The 20,266-nt window shown below is 37.0% G+C and overlaps 1 protein-coding gene and 1 long non-coding RNA gene across 7 annotated transcripts in view; one reads left to right on the top strand and one right to left on the bottom strand.

Moving 5' to 3' along the window:
* The window catches only part of LOC144297298 (uncharacterized), a 76,612-nt gene that overhangs the window by 47,952 nt on the left and 8,394 nt on the right, over positions 1–20,266 (top strand). For 3 of the 4 annotated variants that reach the window (XR_013364353.1, XR_013364350.1, XR_013364354.1), the window contains 2 exons: positions 8,654–8,803; positions 10,243–11,685. This is a non-coding gene — a long non-coding RNA (uncharacterized LOC144297298). Of the gene's footprint in view, positions 1–8,653; positions 8,804–10,242; positions 11,686–20,266 lie in introns of those variants that run through there. The other variant, XR_013364352.1, reaches the window with a different exon arrangement.
* The window catches only part of CD163 (CD163 molecule), a 30,971-nt gene continuing 13,974 nt past the window's right edge, over positions 3,270–20,266 (bottom strand). Inside the window, exons 7-17 of one of the 3 annotated variants that reach the window (XM_077871200.1) lie at positions 13,233–13,547; positions 12,820–13,134; positions 12,341–12,433; positions 11,931–12,245; positions 10,464–10,784; positions 9,406–9,714; positions 8,993–9,028; positions 8,686–8,793; positions 7,325–7,420; positions 6,366–6,499; positions 3,270–3,477 (exon numbers count right to left, since the gene is read on the bottom strand). In XM_077871200.1, coding sequence (XP_077727326.1) covers positions 6,423–6,499; positions 7,325–7,420; positions 8,686–8,793; positions 8,993–9,028; positions 9,406–9,714; positions 10,464–10,784; positions 11,931–12,245; positions 12,341–12,433; positions 12,820–13,134; positions 13,233–13,547 — 1,985 coding nt within the window. In that variant the 3' untranslated portion in view covers positions 3,270–3,477; positions 6,366–6,422. The remainder of the gene's footprint in view (positions 3,478–6,365; positions 6,500–7,324; positions 7,421–8,685; positions 8,794–8,992; positions 9,029–9,405; positions 9,715–10,463; positions 10,785–11,930; positions 12,246–12,340; positions 12,434–12,819; positions 13,135–13,232; positions 13,548–20,266) is intronic. The other 2 variants (XM_077871201.1, XM_077871202.1) reach the window with 2 other exon arrangements.

Genomic DNA, 20,266 nt, shown 5'->3' with positions numbered 1-20,266 from the left:
ATAAATGCTTTTCCATCCTGTCACTTTCAATCTGCCTGTGTTTTTAGGTCTTTAGGTCTGAAATGAGTCTGGCATAGGCAGGATATAGATTTTTTTTTTAAATCCATTTCATCACTCTACATCTTTTGATTGGAGCATTTTGTCCATTGTATTCAAACCAATTATTGATAGGTATGTACTTACTGTCATTTGTTACTTGTTTTGTGGTTGTTTTTGAAGTTCTCTGTTTCTCCTGCTCTCTTCTCTCATGGTTTGCTATTTTCTTTAGTGATAGATTTGGATTCCTTTCTCTTTATTTTTTGCATATCTATTACTGGCTTTTTAAAAGATTCTATTTATTTATTCATGAAAGACACGGAGAGTGGAGGGGGGGGGGGACGGGGGCGGGGGTCAGAGACACAGGCAGAGGTAGAAGCAGGCTCCATGCAGGGACTCCATCCTGGGACTCCAGGATCATGCCCTGGGCCAAAGGTAGATGCTACACCACTAAGCCACCAAGGGACTCCCCTATTACTGGTTTTGATTTGTGGTTACTATCCAGTTTGTATATAACATCTTCTGCATCATGCAGTCTATGTTTAGTTGATGGTCATTTTTACTCCTCTCCCCACCATGTTTTAGGTATGTGATGCCATACTTTTTACATCGTTTTATTTTGTGAATCTCTTCACTGACTTTTATAGGTATACTTAAATTTTTTTTACTACTTTTGTGCTTCCTGATTTTCTTCCTACTACTTGTGGTCTTTCTTTACCACCTAAAGGATCCCCTTTAACATTTCTTGTAGGGCTAGATTAGTGGTGATGAATTCCTTTAGCTTTTATTTGTCTGGGAAACTCTTTATCTCTCCTTCTATTCTGAATGATAACCTCGCTGGATGTGGTATTTTTGGCTATAGATGTTTTCCTTTCAGTACTTTGAATCTATCATGCCACTCCTTTCTGGCCTGCAAAGTTTGTGCTGAAAATCAGCTGATAGACTTATGGGGTTTCTGTTGTATATAACTGCTTTCTTTTCTCTTGCTGCTTTTAAAATTCAGAGAACATTATTTTTTAACCAAGTGATTTAAGTGGCCGAGTAATACCGACATGAAAAATGAGAGCATTTGAGCATCTTGAGAAAGTTAGACTTGGGACAGAGAAACATAGGCAAAAGTTGAAAGGACAATTTTGCTAATACAGATTTGGTCCTTTTTTCTGTGGATGTGGCCCATACTCTACTCTTGGCCTATTTCATCAGAGCAAACAGGTTCTCTACAAATAGTAACAGCATCACAAATTACACTTGAATGGGTATAAAAGAATGAAGTTTGGAAATGTCTTCACCCCATGAAAACTGAATTTCACTTCAAAAGTTGGCATATACCATACCATGGTTAAAAGCATGGCCTCTAGAACCAGAGTATCCAGCCTCAGATTTCAGCGTTGTCACTTACTAGTTGCATGTTTTTAGGCAAGTTATTTAACTACTGTGTCCTTCAGTTTTTCCAAATCTAAAATGTGTATTAAACTCACAAATTACTGTGAGGATTTAGTTGTAAACTCATGTAAAACATTTAAAGTAGTTTCTGGTGTTAACACACGTTAACTATTATTACATGGAGTAGAATTTCACCATCCAGGGGACATGTTGAGCAACAGAAAGGGGAGGGTGCATTACTATTAATATATGCATATAATAATTTCTCTCAAAAAATTGTGAAAATTCTGGAAGTACCATCATAATTTTCATTTACCCCCCCCATTTGTGTATTAATAACAAAGTGTTTTAACAATTAATGTCTCATACATAATTTTGGTAAAATAAATCTAAATATAGGTAGAAATTCTATTCATATTATATATTATTGTAAAGTATGCACATAAATATTTATGTTAATTATTATATAGGTGGGTTTCCTATAAGTGTATCCTATAATTTGATACCTATTATATATAATTATTTATTATTGTAAATTCCAGACATATATTTGATGTAAATATATTAAATCATTTAATCATTCATGCTTTTATTCAACAATACTTACTAAGCACCTACTATTTGTCAGGTATTGCACATTAAATACTCAATTATATGCCATAAACTATTCCCCTAATTACAAGTCAGGTAATATATATTTGTGAGTAAATACATATATATATTAATGTGTTATTGAAAAGAGGAAGGAAATAATGGCAAGTGAGCCAAATTTCATGGTTCCACAATATAGTAGCTTTGAAGTCCTGAATGCCAGAAAAGAGTGTAGGCAATATCAGAATACTGAGAAAAGGCTACCAATCAATTTGCATCTAACACTGGGATATTTAACAAAAGACTCTGAGCTTAATGTTGAATTGGTATGTCTTTCTTTAAATATTATCTTCTGGGAAGGTTGGATGGCTCAGTCAGTTGAGTGTCTGCTTTTGGCTCAGGTCATGATCCAGAAGTCTCTGGATGAAGCCCCGTGTCAGTCTCCCCTGTTAGGGAAATCTTCTTTATCCTCTCCCCCTCCTCCCTCTCTCTCTTGCTCTCTCTCTCTCTCAAATAAATAAATAAATAAATAAATAAATAAATAATTTTTAAAAAGTTATCTTCTATGCTAATACGTAATATGGATATATGATTTTTAGTAAAACATGAATTTTCATTATAACTTACATTTATATAGAAAAGACGTAATTTACACATTCATTTCAGTTTTAGTTACAATGTCCTAAGGAACAAGGAAGTGACTCATTGAGTCTTTGTACCTTTACCAGGTGTTGCTGTGCATATTTTGTCAGTGACCAGAATTACAATAACAAAAAACAATTAAGAACCAATGAGATTCATGCCTTGTAGAGGTAACAAATATTATTAACCTTTCAATAATCATTAACTGTCACTTTCTTAAAAAAAACTAAGGAAAAACAAATTTGTTTTGGTAATAAGAAGAAAATTATTGCTTGAACCAAAATAGAAAACATAGATTATATGCAGATGGAAACACTGTCAAATGAAAAGGCATCATGTTATATTTATGAAAGCCTTAAAAAAGTCAGAAAACCTACTCAGAGATTCACAAATCAAGAGCAAAATGTTGGGGCAGCCCGGGTGACTCAGCGGTTTAGCGCCGCTGTCAGCCCAGGGCGTGATCCCGGAGACCAGGGATCGAGTCCCACATCAGGCTTCCTGCATGGAGCCTGCTTCTCCCTCTGCCGGTGTCTCTGCCTCTCTCTCTCTCTCTCTCTGTCTCTATGAATAAATAAATAAAATCTTAAAAAATAAAAAGAGCAAGATGTTAAGGCAAATTCAAATCAGCAATATTCCTTTTTATTTATTCCCCTTGAAAGTCTTATAAACAACTTTTAATAGTCACATTCACCAATTTAATTTTTATAAATTCAGCAGCAGTCTTTGGGATACTGGGAGACAAAGGATTGTATTGTAATCTTCAGTGAATGAAGTGGATTCTTGCTCCATTCCGTAGTTCGGGTTTTCATCAAGGGATCTTAAAGGCTAAAGAGAAACCATAAATAGAAAAACTGTTATTTTCCTCTTTACACATACTTGCACGGAAGAATTACATTGTAATATAATATGTTATATTACAACAAAGACACACACACACACACACACACACACTCACATGTATTATAAAGCATACTACATCCCTGAACAGAAAACTTAAATGCAATGCTTTGCAAACTTCAGCATGCATAAGAGTTATTTCTATTTCATAGAACTATGTTGACAGCCCAAAGTACCATTTTTTAAAAGTATCCCCATGTGATTCTGAAGCAGTGATTCAGCAGTGATTTCTCTTTAAGGAAAAAGTAGTTTAATCCTTATTCATTATAGAATAATATTCATATGTTCAAGGTTATAAATCAAAAGTCATTTGTAGTCCTAATCTAACAAAGCTGTTCAATTTTTAATGTTCCTATATACATATATACACATATAATCTTATAGGTGTAAACATTTAATTATATTTGATATAATGGAATATAATGGAATGATACTGCATTTTTGTGGATTGTTTTTCCTTCTTCAGTTGGCCATACCATAATTTTTTAGCCACTGCCATTCATGCCGTTTCCAGCCTTTTGCCATTATTAACAATGCTATAAAAAGAAATCATTATATATAAGTTCTTACATACTAGTGGCTTAATCTGTATGGAAGAAACTCTCAGGGGTAGAATTTTGCATGAAAGGATCTGCGGAGCATTTTAAAAATGTTTCATAGTTGTTTCCAGATGGCTTTCTGCAAAGGCTACCACACTTCCCACTTCCAATTAGCAATGTTTCAAATTACGATTTTCTCTGTATTTCTACCAGCAATAAATATTGGTGCTGTTTTAAATTTTTGGTGCTCTGATTTACATAAAGTGACATCTCAGTGTTAATTGTAATTTGAATCGCCTGAACATACTGGTGAATTTGAGCATTTATAAATATCTATTTGTCATTTGAAATTTATTCTGTGTGACTGTCTTTTCATAGCTTTGACCAGTGATGATCCATCAGAGGCTATTTTTTTTTATTGGTGTTCAATTTACTAACATACAGAATAACCCCCAGTGCCCGTCACCCAATCACTCCCACCCCCCGCCCTCCTCCCCTTCTACCACCCCTAGTTCGTTTCCCAGAGTTAGGAGTCTTTACGTTCTGTCTCCCTTTCTGATATTTCCCACACATTTCTTCTCCCTTCCCTTATTCCCTTTCACTATTATTTATATTCCCCAAATGAATAAGAACATATAATGTTTGTCCTTCTCTGACTGACTTACTTCACTCAGCATAATACCCTCCAGCAGAGGCTATTTTTTAACAATTGTTAAGATATATATAGATATCTATATATATAGATAGATAGATGCATATATATGTATGTTGATACATGTGTATATTTATCATTTTCAAGCTATATAGAATTTATTACCTTATATGTGTGTATGTGTATATATATGATTTAATACTTTACATTTATATACTTTTAAGAGTCCCAGCTTTAATCCTGTGTCTCAATTTCTATTTCCTATTTCCACAAAAAAACCCATACTTTGGTAAATATCATTTCTAACTATACAGTCCTCCCAAATTGTTTCTTTTTAAAATAGAAACTATATCCACTACCTCATTTCACCATCTTTTCTTTTTGATGTATAACTTAACAAATTTCTTACCTATTCACTATTTTCTTCTGTTTTACTTTCTGCATGAGAGCAAATTATGAAATGTAAATCTGATTGTGTCTTGCCCCAGCTTAATTTTTCAAAGCCCATTGCCTCCCTCCCTAACAGTCCCTAAAATAAAATATGAATGTGAATATATAGCAGACAAGGCCATTCATTATAAGGCTCTATGCAGCTTGCCTTTTCAGCTTAGATTCTCACCACTTCCTTTCTTTGAGATTTACATTAAACAATCATGTCTTTGTCAATAGTATCTTTTATTTATGAACCTTCGGTGCTCAGAACACCACTTGTCACCATAAATATGTTCAATACATATTTTTAAAGATTTTTATTTTTAACTAATATCTATCTACACCCAGTGTGGGGCCCAAATTTACAACCTTGAGAGCAAAAGCTGCACGCTCTACCAACTGAGGCAGCCAGGCACAGCAGCTCAATACATATTTTTGAATGAAAAACTCCTTACTATTTCCCAACGATGTGGTTCTTTTCTATGCTTCCATACTTTGTACATGCTATGTCCTTGCACTAAAATTGTCTACCTTTCAATCATTTGATGTTTATTTACCTTGAATATCACATCTTCAGAATCTCCTCCAATTTCTCAGGAAAACTTTCTATCTTGTACTACCTTTACCATAACATGAATTATACAAGTGTTGATATGTCTTTTCTTTTTCCCAAAATGACCATTATAATATCTTGAAAAGATTTATTCATGTTAATGTACCCAGTTTCTCCTTAGCTCCATGATGTACCATTGTTATTGCTTAGAATATATAAATAAGAGTTGAGGTGCCTGGATGGCACAGTTGGTTGTGCATATGACTCTTGATTTCAGCTCAGGTCATGATCTCAGGGTTGTGGGATTGAGCCCTGAGTCAGGCTCCATGCTCAGCCGGGAATCTGCTTGGGATTCTCTCCCTCTCTCTCCCTCTGCCTCTCCCCTCACTCTCTCTCTCTGTCTCAAGTAAATAAATCTTTAAAAATAATAATATATAACTTAGAGTTGGATAACAGTCACATTTATAAAGAGCTGTTATCTATTCTGAATATGGATATACATACATACATAAATATATATACAAATGTATGAAAGTATGTGTATACACATTCTTTCTTTTTGTTCTAATACCAGAGGAGTTCTCAATTTTCAAAAAAATGCACCTGTTTTGAACAACATAAATAAATTCTCCTCACTCACCTCCCTGGGTTAGAATTCTCATCTTCCTTTTCAGTGTACCTCAAAATGGTCTTCTTTTCATCCAGAAATAGGAAGAGATTTAGACACAGAAATTAGCCCAGCATCATTAAAATCATCTGACTCATTGGGATATTCTGAAAGGAAGAAAATAATTACTGGGAAATAAATCAGACCTCCCCTCAAGGGCCTTAGAACCTCTTTGAACATTGAAATGCATTGCCCACAATTAGGAAGGCAAACAAGTGTGATTTATGGGGCATAGGAAGCCTTTTCCATGCCTTAAATATGTTTTCCTGACATAGTTGCAGCAAATAGCAAGCCTCTGGGATTGAAGAAGTGAGGCAGGCATTTTTAGAAGGTAAGGAATACTGAGAAAGTGTTGAGCCTTCATGAAGCAAGTGGGTATTGGACTATTTCTTCCAACTCAGCAGAATTAGTCTACACAGAGGCAGAATCAGTGCATTGGTGCTAAACAGAAATTGGAGCACAAAGAAAGCAGAATGACATAATGGGAAATAGTGACGGCTTCTATGGGATAAACATGTAGGAAGGTTAAATTTTTAGATTTTTAGAGGAAAATATTCATAAATATCAAGTTAGAGAAAGGAAAATAGCAGGACATAAGAATGGAAAGAATTGGGAAAGAGACGTGAAAAAGTGAAACCTTTTAGATTAATTTGTTTCAGTAAAATGAGGTCCAAGTCATAGTATTCTACTTGCATGGTTCTTGTACCTCCACCAGTAATAATCACAAACCTGTAGGCCAGATTGTACGACTGCAGTTTTTATGTTCTCTAAGAGTCACTTGTAATTCATTCCTGCCTTTCTTGCCTATATGCAGCATGTTTCCAATTACATGTTTGAGATTTCTTTCCACTGCTAAAATAGAATGCCTCAGCTGCAACTGTAGCTGCTGGTCTGAACCCTAGGGCTGTAAGACCCTCAAAGAACCCACAGACCTGAGGAAGTCAGCACGTCCAGATCATCTGCTTTCAGGGAAGAATTCATTTCCCGGTATTGAATTTGGTGGACAGAATTCTCTCCTCTCAAGGAAACTGACAACAGAGGTCTTAGGTTAGGGATCAGCAGATCATAATAAAACTTATCCTCCCTCCTAGTGCTTTTACCCAGCAATGCAAACATACTCCATCTTGATCCACGCCCTCGTCTTGTTTCCATCCTTTCTACTACCAAGCTTTTCCCTTATAATGCCACAAACTCAAGTGCAGAAGGGTAAGGTGAAACCTCCCCTATTGCCATCGTATTACACCCTAGTTTCACCCCCTGAGCAAGTGGCAGTCTTCTCTAATTCATTGGAGCTTTAAAAAATAAATCTCTCTGAAATCTATCCATTCTCTCTTCTCCATGCTCATTATCAAGTCCTTTCCATTTTCATGTCAACTATTTCAAAATTCTACCTTGCCAATAATGTGGTCTTCCTTCAACCCTTCACAATCCTGTCATCAAATAGAACTTTCAAAAAAAAACAGCTTGACTATTTTACCCACCCCCAACATAATACTCTTTGACTATTAATCTTACTATGGGGTATGTGACTTCATACTTTGCTCCCCCCTCCTTCTGCAACCTTATAAGTAGCTTCTCTCCTTGAACTCAACCTTTACTTCCCCTCAAAATGACACATGCACCATCCTTGAAGCTTCACTAGATTTGTACATGTTTTTCTCTTTCCCTGTAATGCACCTAATCGAGTTTTTTGAACTTGATTTTCAAAATGTCTCAAAAGCCTCCTAAAAGCCTCCAATTCTCCCTCTGCTCCCCCATTAATTACTGCCTTCTCTATTCCACTTTTGCTCCTTATACATATTAACATGCAATACAACATGGCACTTTATTTGTTTGCATATATATCTCTTCCACTAGAAATTCCACAAAGACTGAAACATTTGACTATCAATGTCTGTATCTTCATAGCCTAGTACATCGTTTAACAGAACAGTTAAATGAGTACTAAGTATATAGTTGGAGCAGATAAATATTTGGGCAATAAAGGATTCCTCCTAAACCATATAAGCATATTCATTCTAAACTATCAATTCTATGGTGTCCAAGTAATACACAGATAGAATACAAGAATCCTCAACCAACCCAAACCCCTTTCTCCTCTGAAATCTTGTTTCCTCTTTTGGAGAAACTGTTTAAACCTCTTCTAGGTCCCATCCTTTTGGCTGTTTGATTCTTGAGTCTAATATGTGTACATTTGTGTTTTATATGTATATGCAGTGAGATAATATGTATTTTATCCCAAGAACCTTCTTATCCCATAGAGACATTAGATAGACCATAACTTGGCTCAGACCTGTAAGCCGCTGTTGCTGTCTTCGCCTTTGAGTCCACAAGAGGAGAGCGATGAGAAAGGCCAGCAGAATGACACCAAAGATCCCCAATGCAACAAGGGATGAGTGACCTAAGTGCAAGTAAGTATCACAGGAGATGATGTCTTAGCTAACAGACTGAGGTCCCTGGTCCCACCCCTCTCTTTGATATAGGATGGCTGAAGTAAGTTTCCCAATCCTCAGGATGACCTCTAACCCAAAGTCTCTTAACAAAAAGGATTGTAAATAATACAGACAATTGGACCCGTGGTCATAAATCGCATGATATACCTCTAGGATTTGATGATCTTTGGGCCATTGCAATTTCTGTAGGAGAAAAGAGAAGGAGACTCAATTTGGGGAGTAATGTGTAGAACAAATATTTCTATTTTTTTATATGAGCCTTTGGTGCCTCTCAACCAGGTCAACTACTCCTTCCCACCTAAAATGAGGATCCCCTTGTCTTTATGCCTTCTGTTTGGACATGCATAGAAGTTATGTGCTTTCCCTTGGTGAAGGCCAAGGTGTAACAACAGATGTTCTCATTGTTGTTCTCATTTCCAATTCCTTCAGATTGGAAAATCATCATTCTCTCCCCACCAGATCCCTGTGCACATGTGTCCAGTCTTTACACATTGCATGCCACTTCCCACCCTTTTTTTGCTGCCAGAGATGCCAGCTCACTCCAGGCTCCCGGCACTCACCTGAGCACCTCACAGCAGCATCTTCCTTGTGGCCACAGTCACTGTGCCCCCAGGGTCTAGCAGGACAATCCCACAAGGAAGACTCATTCCCTTTGCACTTCACGTCATTGAGCCATATAGGCCCAGTCCCCTGACCAAATGCTGCCTCTTTTAGTGCTTCTAATGCTGGGCCACAGCCCAGCTGTCGACACACCACTTGCGCATCATCAAGGTCCCAGGAGTCATCGCACACTGTCCCCCAGGAACCTCCGTGCCAGAGCTCCACACGTCCAGAACAATTAGAGGTTCCTTCTTGAAGTCTTATCTTGTCTGAAAAAATCACAGACACCTAGATCATTTCTGAAGAATAAAAACTTCTAAAAGTTCACAGAGGGAATGAGAGATTGGAAATTTTTCTTGAATCTCTATTTTAATACTTTGCTTATTTAATGTGTACTTGAGAATATATTTTAACAACATTTATCCTTTATGAAAGTATATGTCCTTTTGGCAAACTGGATGTATTTCATCCTGGACACAATAACATTAGTGTGATTTAGGAAATGTGGAATAAGGTTAACACTCTATGATATTAATTTTTCTCAAAGAGAAAAAGGTTTAGGAGATTGTCACATAAAAAACCTCTTCAAGGGTAAGAAGATGGAGAAGGGTGAAATACTTCAGGATTGATTTTTTTTTTAACTGCCTCCCTTCTTCTTTTTTTTTTTTTTTTTTTTTTTGCTTCCCTTCTTACATTGGTAAAGCAAGATAATATTTGAAAGAAAAGTGGGAAAGGTAAGGTAAGGTTTAATAGCCAAATACTGAATTATATATCTTTTGCTCCTCATTTGTTCTCAGAGAAAACAATTGAATAAACCTTTCAAGAAGGCCATGTAGAGTGCAATGCTTCTTGGACAACTAATCCGTGATCCTGAATATCTATAAGCCAAATTAAATGAAACTAATTACATCATCTGGGTAGAATAGGTGGCAGAGGTTATTCATTCCTACTTAATGAGATCAGAAGATGATAATGGAATTACAACATGGAATTCTCATACAGGCCACCAGATACTCACTGGCACATGTGATCCAGGTCTCCTCTGAAGAACTGGCCACTCTCTGTTTCCATGGAGAAGATGGGCACTGCCATAAGGTGTCAGGTCCTTTTGGACACTGGACATTGTCCACCCACATGTGCCTGGACATGGGCTTGTCTGAAGATGCAGGGTTGATGCTCCCCTTGTCTGCACAACCCAGTTGCCTGCATACCACCTCCACAGTGGTTGCAGACATATTACTCTTGCCAACGCTGCCCCAAGCTCCATTGTAAAAAACTTCAAGACGCCCTGCACAGATGTCTCTGCTGGTTTCATCAATCAGTCTGAGAGACATGAACTCTGGGGTAAAATACAGAGTTAGTAGTTTCACATCTTCTCTCTGAAGATTCACAGGACTCCCTCCCTCCCTTTATTCTATGATAATGGTTTTAAAAATAGGCACAATATGTCAATTGCTAGTAACTCTTTGGTAACTTTTGGATGATTTTCTACACTAAATATGGTATAGTTCTGTAAATAGCTTATGGTTTTCTAGTATTGCGTTTTGTGCTTAGGGACCCATTTAGAAGGCCACCAAAGATTCTAAATTGATTTCTAAATCTTAATCGAGCACTCAGAGCCTTTTACATCAATTGCATAGTTTAGGTTTGTCTCACTAAATTACTGCAATTTTAGCCTCAAGAAACTTATCTCATTAATTTTCTTTGCAGCTTTCTTGACAGTTAAAACTTAGTAAGATACTCAGACACTAAAATGAGGTGTATATTACCTTAAAATGAAATTTTTCCTTTTCTGACTCTTCAGTTGTCTGCCTATGTCCTCCACCAGTTTATGTCATTAAATGTGCATGATATCAAATGTGCATGATATCAAATTACTTCTGGCAGATAGAATTTTTCACTTCCCTAAGTAACTGAGTCATACTTCTGTTTTCCCCAGTCTGTTACCACTGAATATAGTTTTCTACTTCACAATAGTTTCCAAAGCTTGTCATGTATACAGAACAAAAGAAGAACAAAAGCATAACTTAGCCTCTTATGATCATTTTTGCTCCTACAAAAAGTAAGTTTCATTTGCCTGTCATAAAAAAATTACTTGGGTATGGCAATTATCTTTTGCTCTGTAGAATGTAGTGCTGGATTTTTTTCTTGTCCCTTTTAATTTACTTCTTTATACAGTGATATCAAGTGGTGCACTGAATGTAGCTCCATATATATTTATAAAAGATTTCTCTATCTTAGTTTTGTTGTCATGTTCATGATATGGAAGCCGATGTCTGTATTTTTCTCTCTCTGATGTTACCCTACCTTGCACATGGGATAGCATTAATCAATCAAATCCACACTTCTGGACCCTGACTCTAACAATAGTTCCCTCTAAACCTGCTTTCCAGGGAATTTTCTCAGGTTAATATCTTTCACTTCCTGGGGCCCCTTCTCAGTCCCTCTTGGGTAATTGTGACCAGAGATTATGTGCAGAACTCACCTGAGCAGATAACTCCTGCATCCTCCTTATGTCTGCAGTTGTGTTGCCCCCAGCCGTGTGAGCGGCATTGCCAGATATGAGATTCCTTTCCATTACAGTTCACCTCGTCCAGCCAGATGGGCCCTGTTCCTTCCCCAAAATGAGCAGAGCCAGTGGCATTAATGGCCACTCCACAGCCCAGCTGTCTGCACACCACATGGGCATCACTCAGGTCCCAGCTGTCATCACAGATGGTGCCCCAGGAGCCCTCATGGTAGACCTCTATTCTCCCAGCACAGCGACCGCCTCCATTTACCAGGCGAAGTTGCCCACTCGCTGGAAAGAGAAAATAAAATATTAATATTGCAATATTAATAAAATGCACTCTTAAGGATTAAGATCATTTTTATAGATTGGCCACTGATTCTCACCAATACAAGCAACAGCACTTTCTTCCGAAGTGGTAGATCTTGTTGGGTCCAGAGATGTTGAATTGCATGGGGATAGCGTCTGGCTCTGATTTCCTGCAAACACCAAATTGCTCAGTCATACAAGGTACAGCAAAGTTAGGGTGAGGAAGGGAGAACTGATAGAGCGTCAGACAGATGAGTTGAGAACAAACAGCTTCAGAGGGAGGGGAAGATGGTAGGTCAACCCGGCTAGGAATAAATCAGGTGCTTTGAGAAGGGCCAGTACATGGTAAGCACCAGGTAGGTAATTATGAGGTTTGTGAAAATTAAGTTTACTTTCCTTCTAAAAAGACACGTGAGGTTGATATCCTAGCATGCTCATGATCCCTTAAAATAGATCATGCCCTTTGGCTTTTGTCCTTCATCCCTGTAGATACACCTGCTCTAAAGGCATGCCACCATGAGAAGGGCTCATCATTGGCTGTCCTTCAGCCGCTTACCTGAGCAGATTACAGAGGCCACTTGCCCAGCAGAACACAGCGTCGCGCCCAGAGCAGTTACAGGGCAATCTCCCATGTGCTGCTCAGTCCCAGTGCAGTGAAACATGTGCCTCCAGATCTGACCACTTCCTTTCCCAAAACGTGCTCCTCCCGGAATAGAAAGGGCAACTCCACATTTGAGCTGCTGACAGAAAACATGGGCATCTTCCATGTCCCAGTGAGAGTTGCAGAGGGATCCCCAGTTCCCAAGTATCTTGAGCTCCACTCTTCCTTCACACGGGGACTGGCCATTCACCAAGCGGATTTCCGTGTATCCTGGAAGGAGATGGGGCTTTTAAAAAGATGTCTGTGATTACCTAACCCCACCCTCCTCGTGGTATGGGAACATATTGAACAAGTTCTCTGGGTCTCACTTGAGCAGACGACTCCAACATCCCTGCTGTGGCTACAGGTCCCATCTGGGCGAGAGGCTACTGAACAGAGTGAAAGATGGGACTCCTGCCCCTCACACTGGAATTCTTCAGCCCAGATCTGTCCATTTCCTTCTCCAAAGTGAGCTCCCCCTAGGATGGAGATGACTGTGCCACACTGTAACTCTCTGCACAGCACACTGGCAGCTTCCAAAGAGAAGTCGGAATCACAGACGGTGCCCCATGTGTCACCATGTTTCACTTCAACACGACCAGAGCAGGGAATATCTCCTCCAACTAGTCTGGGTTCCCTGTGGGCTTTTTTGAAAAAATAATAATATTTCAGTGAGAAATGCCATGATTCCCAGACTTACCTTCATGATGGGACTGGAAAGGGGAGGCCGGGATGTTTGATGATTTTCCATACTTGTTCCCCTTGGCTTTTCTGCCTAGAGTTGGGCATAGCAAATTCTAGATCTCCCCATTCCTTACTGGACCAATTCATCTGAGAGAATTTTAGAACCTTGCTTCTTGGCGTCAACCATCCCCAGAAGCATGATAACTCTTTCCTTTTAATATTTGTGTACATTATTCCTAAAACCATAAATTATATATATATATATATATATATATATATATATATATATATATATATATCTTCTCTTTTTATTTTTTAGCTCTATATTCCACTCTGTACCCATCGCAGTCTGGTGTTGGCCCCAGCCTTTCTGAATGGTTTTATATAAAGTGTTGCAATATACTTCTTGTTTTCAAATTGAACCTGGGATTTCTTCTTCCTTTTGATATATGTTACACTTGATACATGAGATACTCCTGTTTTCTCCTTCCTGTCTAAACCTGCTTTACCAGAACCTTTCATATATTTCCTGACCAAAATTCTATCCTCAACTCCCTCACCTTCTCTTAACTGCCAATAAATATATTTTCATATATATGTTTTAAATTTCATAAACATACCTACTTGGACATCAGAATATAAGGTGTTCAAAATTGAAGGAATTATTTTACTGACATGGCCACATCTTCTTTACTCAATTAATGATATCCAGACCAAATTAGAATCACTTAAAATTGAACCACTTCTTTATCTCACTTCTTTATCTCATAATTAATGGTAATGATAATGACAGTAGTGAACATTAAATGAGCACTTATTTTATCTATGGCACTTTATTAAATATCGAACAAACATAATTTCACTTAATCTTTACAATCTCCTCAGGGGATAATTATTAACATCATTCCAATTTTACAGACAAGGAAACTGAAACAGAGAGGTGTAGTAATTTGCTTTGATCATATAGAGAGTTACAGAAGGAGCAGAATTTAAAGGTCTACAGTATGTTCCAGAGCCTAGAATCCTGACCCTCACAATACACTGCTCATGTTAAAAATCACCAAGGTTGTCAGTCCTCCAGGATATTTCTCCTCCTTATTTGTTGCTACTATTTTTTTTAAAGACATTTATTTATTTGAGAGACAGAGAGAGAAGAGAGTGAGCAGAGGAGGAGCAGAGGGATAATGAGAGAGAGAATCTCAAGCTGACTCCCCACTGAGTGTGGAGCCGGACTTGGGGCTCGATCTCATCACCCTGAGATCAAAGTCTGAGCCAAAACCAAGAGTAAGATGCTTAAATGACTGAGCCACCCAGGAATCCCTGTTGCTACTGCTTTAATGTAATTTGTCATCATATGTCTTGTAAACCTTTGCAAGTCTAAGTAATCTTATTTCTAAGCCCTCTTTCTAATATATCTTTGGCATGACCACAGATATGTTATTACACTTCAAGTATTTTCACATGATTTCTTTGTCTTTGGGGCAGACTATTCAATGCATCTTTGCTATTTATGCAATAATTTATCCTTTCAGCAAATAGTTTTAAGGACCTACAATATTTTAGACATTCAGGTGGGCTAAAAAGTACGTCACATTTCAGTCCATCAGTGAAAATAGATACTACTTCTACTACTACTAATAATTGTAACCATAGCAGTTAACAGGTATTGGTCACTTGCTGTGTAATTCCTGTGAAGCAGGCATTATTATACTACCATTTTTCTTTTGAGGAAATTGAAGCACAGAGAGCTTTGATAGATTCTCCAATGTCACCCATCTATTAAAATTAAAGAGAGATGATAAATACTAAATCTTAACATTCTTTAAAATACTTTATGATATCACCTTTAAAGCTTTCATGTCTATTACTTTATCAATTGTACCTGATGCTCCAGCCTTAAAGAATCCTGGTCATGCTATTCTTCTGTGCTTCTGCAGAAACTTACTCTCCATTTATAATGTTTTTCCCAACCTATGTACCTGGGGGAAAAGCTACTTCTTTTCAAGGCTGCTCAATTTCTTATTGATCACCCTTGCCCTCAAGAACACAGGTGAGCATAAGACATACATGTTCAAATAATGATAAGTCCAGGGGCACCTTGGTGGCTCAATTGGTTAAGTGTCTGCCTTCGGCTCAGGTCATAATCTCAGGGCCATAAGACAGCCCTATGATGGGCTCTGGGTGTATAGCCTACTAAGATTGTCTCTCTCCTTCTGCCCCTCCCTTGCTCTCCCTCTTTAAAAAAGAAATAAAATTAAATTAAAATAAAGGATATAGTCATGAAATAGCATGGTGTAATTGAGGAATTATAAATAATTTAGTATGGATGGGATTTAAAACCTAAAGACACCAGAAATAAAGCTAAAGAAATGGAGCTCAGATTTTAAGACACTCTGCCAAATTGAGGAATACAATCATCAAGGTAAGTAAGAGTTTCTTTTAACATACTCAGAGATAATTCAAATTATTTGGGAACTACAAACTATTTCCTTTAATTTTTTTAAGAAAGAAAGTGCATTTGAAGGACCTTCTAAAGGGCATCCATCTTTTAGAAATGCCTACTGTCAAACATCACTAATTCCCTTGACATTACTCTCAGTATGACACAGATATCCTATCAGTACTTGCCACTTTCCAAAATTGTTTCAGATCTGACTATATTCTGTATTGTAGCAGTATAAAATACCCCAGCATGTCAAAATTTCACCACTTAACCATTTAATATGTAAAAGCAAGTTTCTATCCAAAAGTGAGTTGAAGAACATACTTTCTAAACACAGCTTCAAGTTTAAAGCATATAATGCCCCTACCCCACAAATAATGAAAAATTCTTGAGTGGAGTCCTTAATTTCTTCTTGTTATATCATTATTTGAGCATGAAATTCCTCTAAGATATCATTAGCTAGTATTGATCTGATCCGATTCTACTTTGGGAGAGATCTAAACTTTATTTTAAATAAAGGCAGTTTCTTAGACTGAGCCCAAGTCACCTTTCTTGTAACCTCTTGCTCTCTCATCTGGATCAAAATAAAACACAGCCTGTGTGAAAACAAACCAAAAAATTAAACCAAACTAAATAATTTTCTCTCTCATGGTGAAAATGTGTTAAACACTTGAAAACAGGTCCTACTATAAAGATCCTCTTGCTTCCTTTTTCCTAATATGTTTGAATCCTGGGCAAAGGGAAATTCTTCCATGTAGAAATGGCTTTAAGATTCCGTTCTAGCTTTTTTTTCTTCATAAATCTGTTAGTAATACATTAATCTACACCATGAGTTGACTTCTTTATATCATTTACTCTGTGTACATCATTAGAATATTCAAAATTTACTCCTTTAAGAGATTTCTTTCCTGCTAACCCTTTTTATTTTATTATAAAAGCCATTTATTTGATTTTTGTACCTGTATTTAGCTTCTTTGATCAATAACTTAAACTTCCCCCTGGCATAAGTAACTGAATTTGTATTTCCTTCTTTCTCTAGAATTAAATAAATGAAGACATGAAGAACAAACATGAGAAAGAATTCATTAGAATTACTTCCTTTTGTTTAGTAATAGGTAAAATACACAGTATGATTTAAATAAGCATTAACACATTTTTATCATTTATTCCTTTCTAGACTATGAAGAAGTCTAAATAATTTTAGTATCAAAATGATTTCTCAAACCTTAGTAAATACAGCACAACTCATATGAACTGTTTAAGTTCTGATGGTCTCTATGACCCATGCACAGCCATCACAAACAAAATGTCTGGGATTCAAAGTAATCTTGTAGCAAATTTTCTTAGACCTGTTTGTGGCTGTTTGTAGAAACTGCACATCAGAAATAAAATGTTGCTTTATCCTTCTAGGCTTCCTGCTTTATTGACTTTTTGGTTCTTTTCAGCCCTAAAGCCCTGTGCTCCACAAAACTAAGAACTTTAAGAATCTCAACAGATAATGGAATTTGTAGTTTGAACTTCACAGGCACAGAGATAGTATTCCATGATTTCCCCCACTAGAAATCTTCTGAAAGAATCAAGAAATCAAGAAATAAAATTATAGGTGGGGGCTGGGTGGCTCGGTTAAGTGACCAACTCTTGTTTTTTTGGCTCAGGTCATGATCTCATGGGTCATGGAATGGAGTTCCACCTCCTGCTCCCCACTCAGTGGGAAGTCTGCTTGGGATTCTCTCCCCTGGCCCCTCCCCCATCCTCTCTCATAAATAAATAAGTCTTTAAAAAAAGAAACAAAATTACACATTCTATTTCTAGCAAAACAAGAAGAGTGCTAAAACCTATGTACCCATGTAAGTAGAAGAGCTTCTAAAAACTACACAAATATACAAAATATATACACAATACACAATATAACAAAATAGTTTACAAAAGAAGGCAAAGAATACACATGGCACTTAGCAAAAAAATATATATGTGTGTGTATACACACACACACAGATATATATAGTTCTGTAAACAAAAGGTCTCCCCTATAGCTGCAAATTTACACTACTTGGATTTTGATTAAATGTAGTAGAATAGAATCTTAAATAATTCAGAATATTTTACCAAAACTAAAGTGCTCAAGTAATAAAACCTAAATTTTGGATGTGGTTGAATGGAATGGATGGATAAAATATATAATAACTCAGATATTATAGTCTGGAAAGCTAATGCCTTGTTATTCATGGTAAGATATTGGACAAATGTCACCTTGAAAAGAAAACCATGTACTCATTGAAGTTGAAAAATCAGGGAACATAATCACAGAAGAAAAAATTGAAAAAAAAATCAGAATGTTAGCATGACATAAATCCTCCTTGCCATTTCAGCACTTCTAAGAGAGATGAACTCAGATTTGAAGTAGCCACACTGCAAGAAAAAAATGGAAGGAAAAATACCAATTTCATAAGGGAAGTATGCTCTGCCAGCAGCTGCTATACATAACTAATTGAGAGACCTATAATTTGGAACTTGCAGAATTGAAAAAAAAAAAAATAGAACCCTAAGTATACCATCCCCCAAACTGAGGTGGTAATAAAACTGTAGGCTTAGCAGAAAATAGAATTCACACTCCACATACAAAGAATGAGCCTCCCAGCAAAGACAGGAGTCAGGTCTTGTTTTTCCTCCCAAACCCCTGGTTGCAAATGACCTTAGGGAGTGGCCAATAAATTAAGAGGAAGCTGGTCACAGCATAGGTCAACGCTTATACATATATTCCTTGATTGTGGTTATTTTCAGATGGCATTAGATGAAAGAAAATCAACTAGAAGTGTGCTGTTTGGAGAGAATTGTTTCACTACTTTGAGGACAGCTGACAGCAGCCAATGGTAACTCAACCTGTAAAGCAATCCAGGGGTCCCTGAACCAATGTCAGCAGAGAGTGAGCTGTGAAAGGTGTGCAGCCCCCAAACTGCACTCAGCTATGGCTCTGGAGAGCATGCAATAGAAGGAACTGGCCTGAGAATAGCATCTGGGCCTATGAAGGACAAGGAACAGAGGACAGCTTCTCAGACGGCAGAACCTGGTCTACCAGATGGGCTCACTAGGGAACTCACTCAGTTTTAGGACAACTTATCATTCCTGACCAATAGGATTTGATAATTGCCACAGAAAAACAGTTCTAGGTACTTCTTGGTGACCATAGAACCACCCAAACAGCCTTAAACTGCTTACCTATTTCACTTGTTTTAGTGAGAAAGGAGTAAACTTTTTCTTTATCCACTCTTATTTGGATTTCTTTTGGATGCTGCTGGACTTAATACTAACTAATATAAAATACAATTAATAGGAAAATAATTAGAAAACATGATCAGACATACAATTATGCTATGCATGCCCAAACGAAGCCCAAGCGAAGTCCCCCCAAAAAGTTGTGTAGAGAAATATAGTTCATAGTTAGTTGTAGCATAATACATCAGTTATTTTTAAAATAAATCTGAATTCTATGATGAATACAAGTGATGCAGCTAGAACAAATGATTCATAAAGGTTGAAAATAAGAGAATAGAAAGTAAATGAAGCAAAAATTGTGATATTAATATCAGATGAGTTTGATTCAGAACAAAAATCATTCAACCATAGAAAAAGGGGAAACTTTATAATACCAAAAAAGAACAATTCACAATGACCACATTACAACTGTAGGTAGATCTATGTCCCAGATTCACAGAGCATCAGTTCATCAATTATATGATACAGTCACTGGTATACCCAGTAGAAAACCTATAATGTATTTATATTAATAACTAGGAAAGAATCAACATTAACTAGGCACTGAACTCAAGAAGTTAAATCAGTAGGAAATCAGAAAGGAATTAATAGATAGAGAAACAAATTTTAATGAATTAGGAAATGAAAACAGCATTAATCTTAAAAAATCCAAATGCTGGTTCATTTAAAAAAAAAAAAAAGCAAAGCAAAGCTAATTTTACCTGATGAAAGAAATTAAAAACATAAAGTCACAGTAATAAATGATAAGAAGAGAAATGTATAGATAGAGAAGTCATTTCAGAAAGGTCTTTAAATATTGATATGAAATTATGGTCAGGATATTTTACTAAGTAAATACTAAGGTACAGAACAGTTAGAGCACTTGGGTGGCTCAGTGGTGTCTGCCTTGGTTCAGGTTGTGATCCTGGGGTGCTGGGATCCATTTCCCACAGGGAGCCTGCTTCTCCCTCTGTCTATGCCTCT

Source organism: Canis aureus, chromosome 25 (assembly GCF_053574225.1).
Source record: "Canis aureus isolate CA01 chromosome 25, VMU_Caureus_v.1.0, whole genome shotgun sequence".
Lineage (NCBI taxonomy): Eukaryota > Metazoa > Chordata > Mammalia > Carnivora > Canidae > Canis > Canis aureus.
Note: the sequence above shows the minus strand (reverse complement) of the source record. Positions and strands in the feature narration are given on the sequence as shown.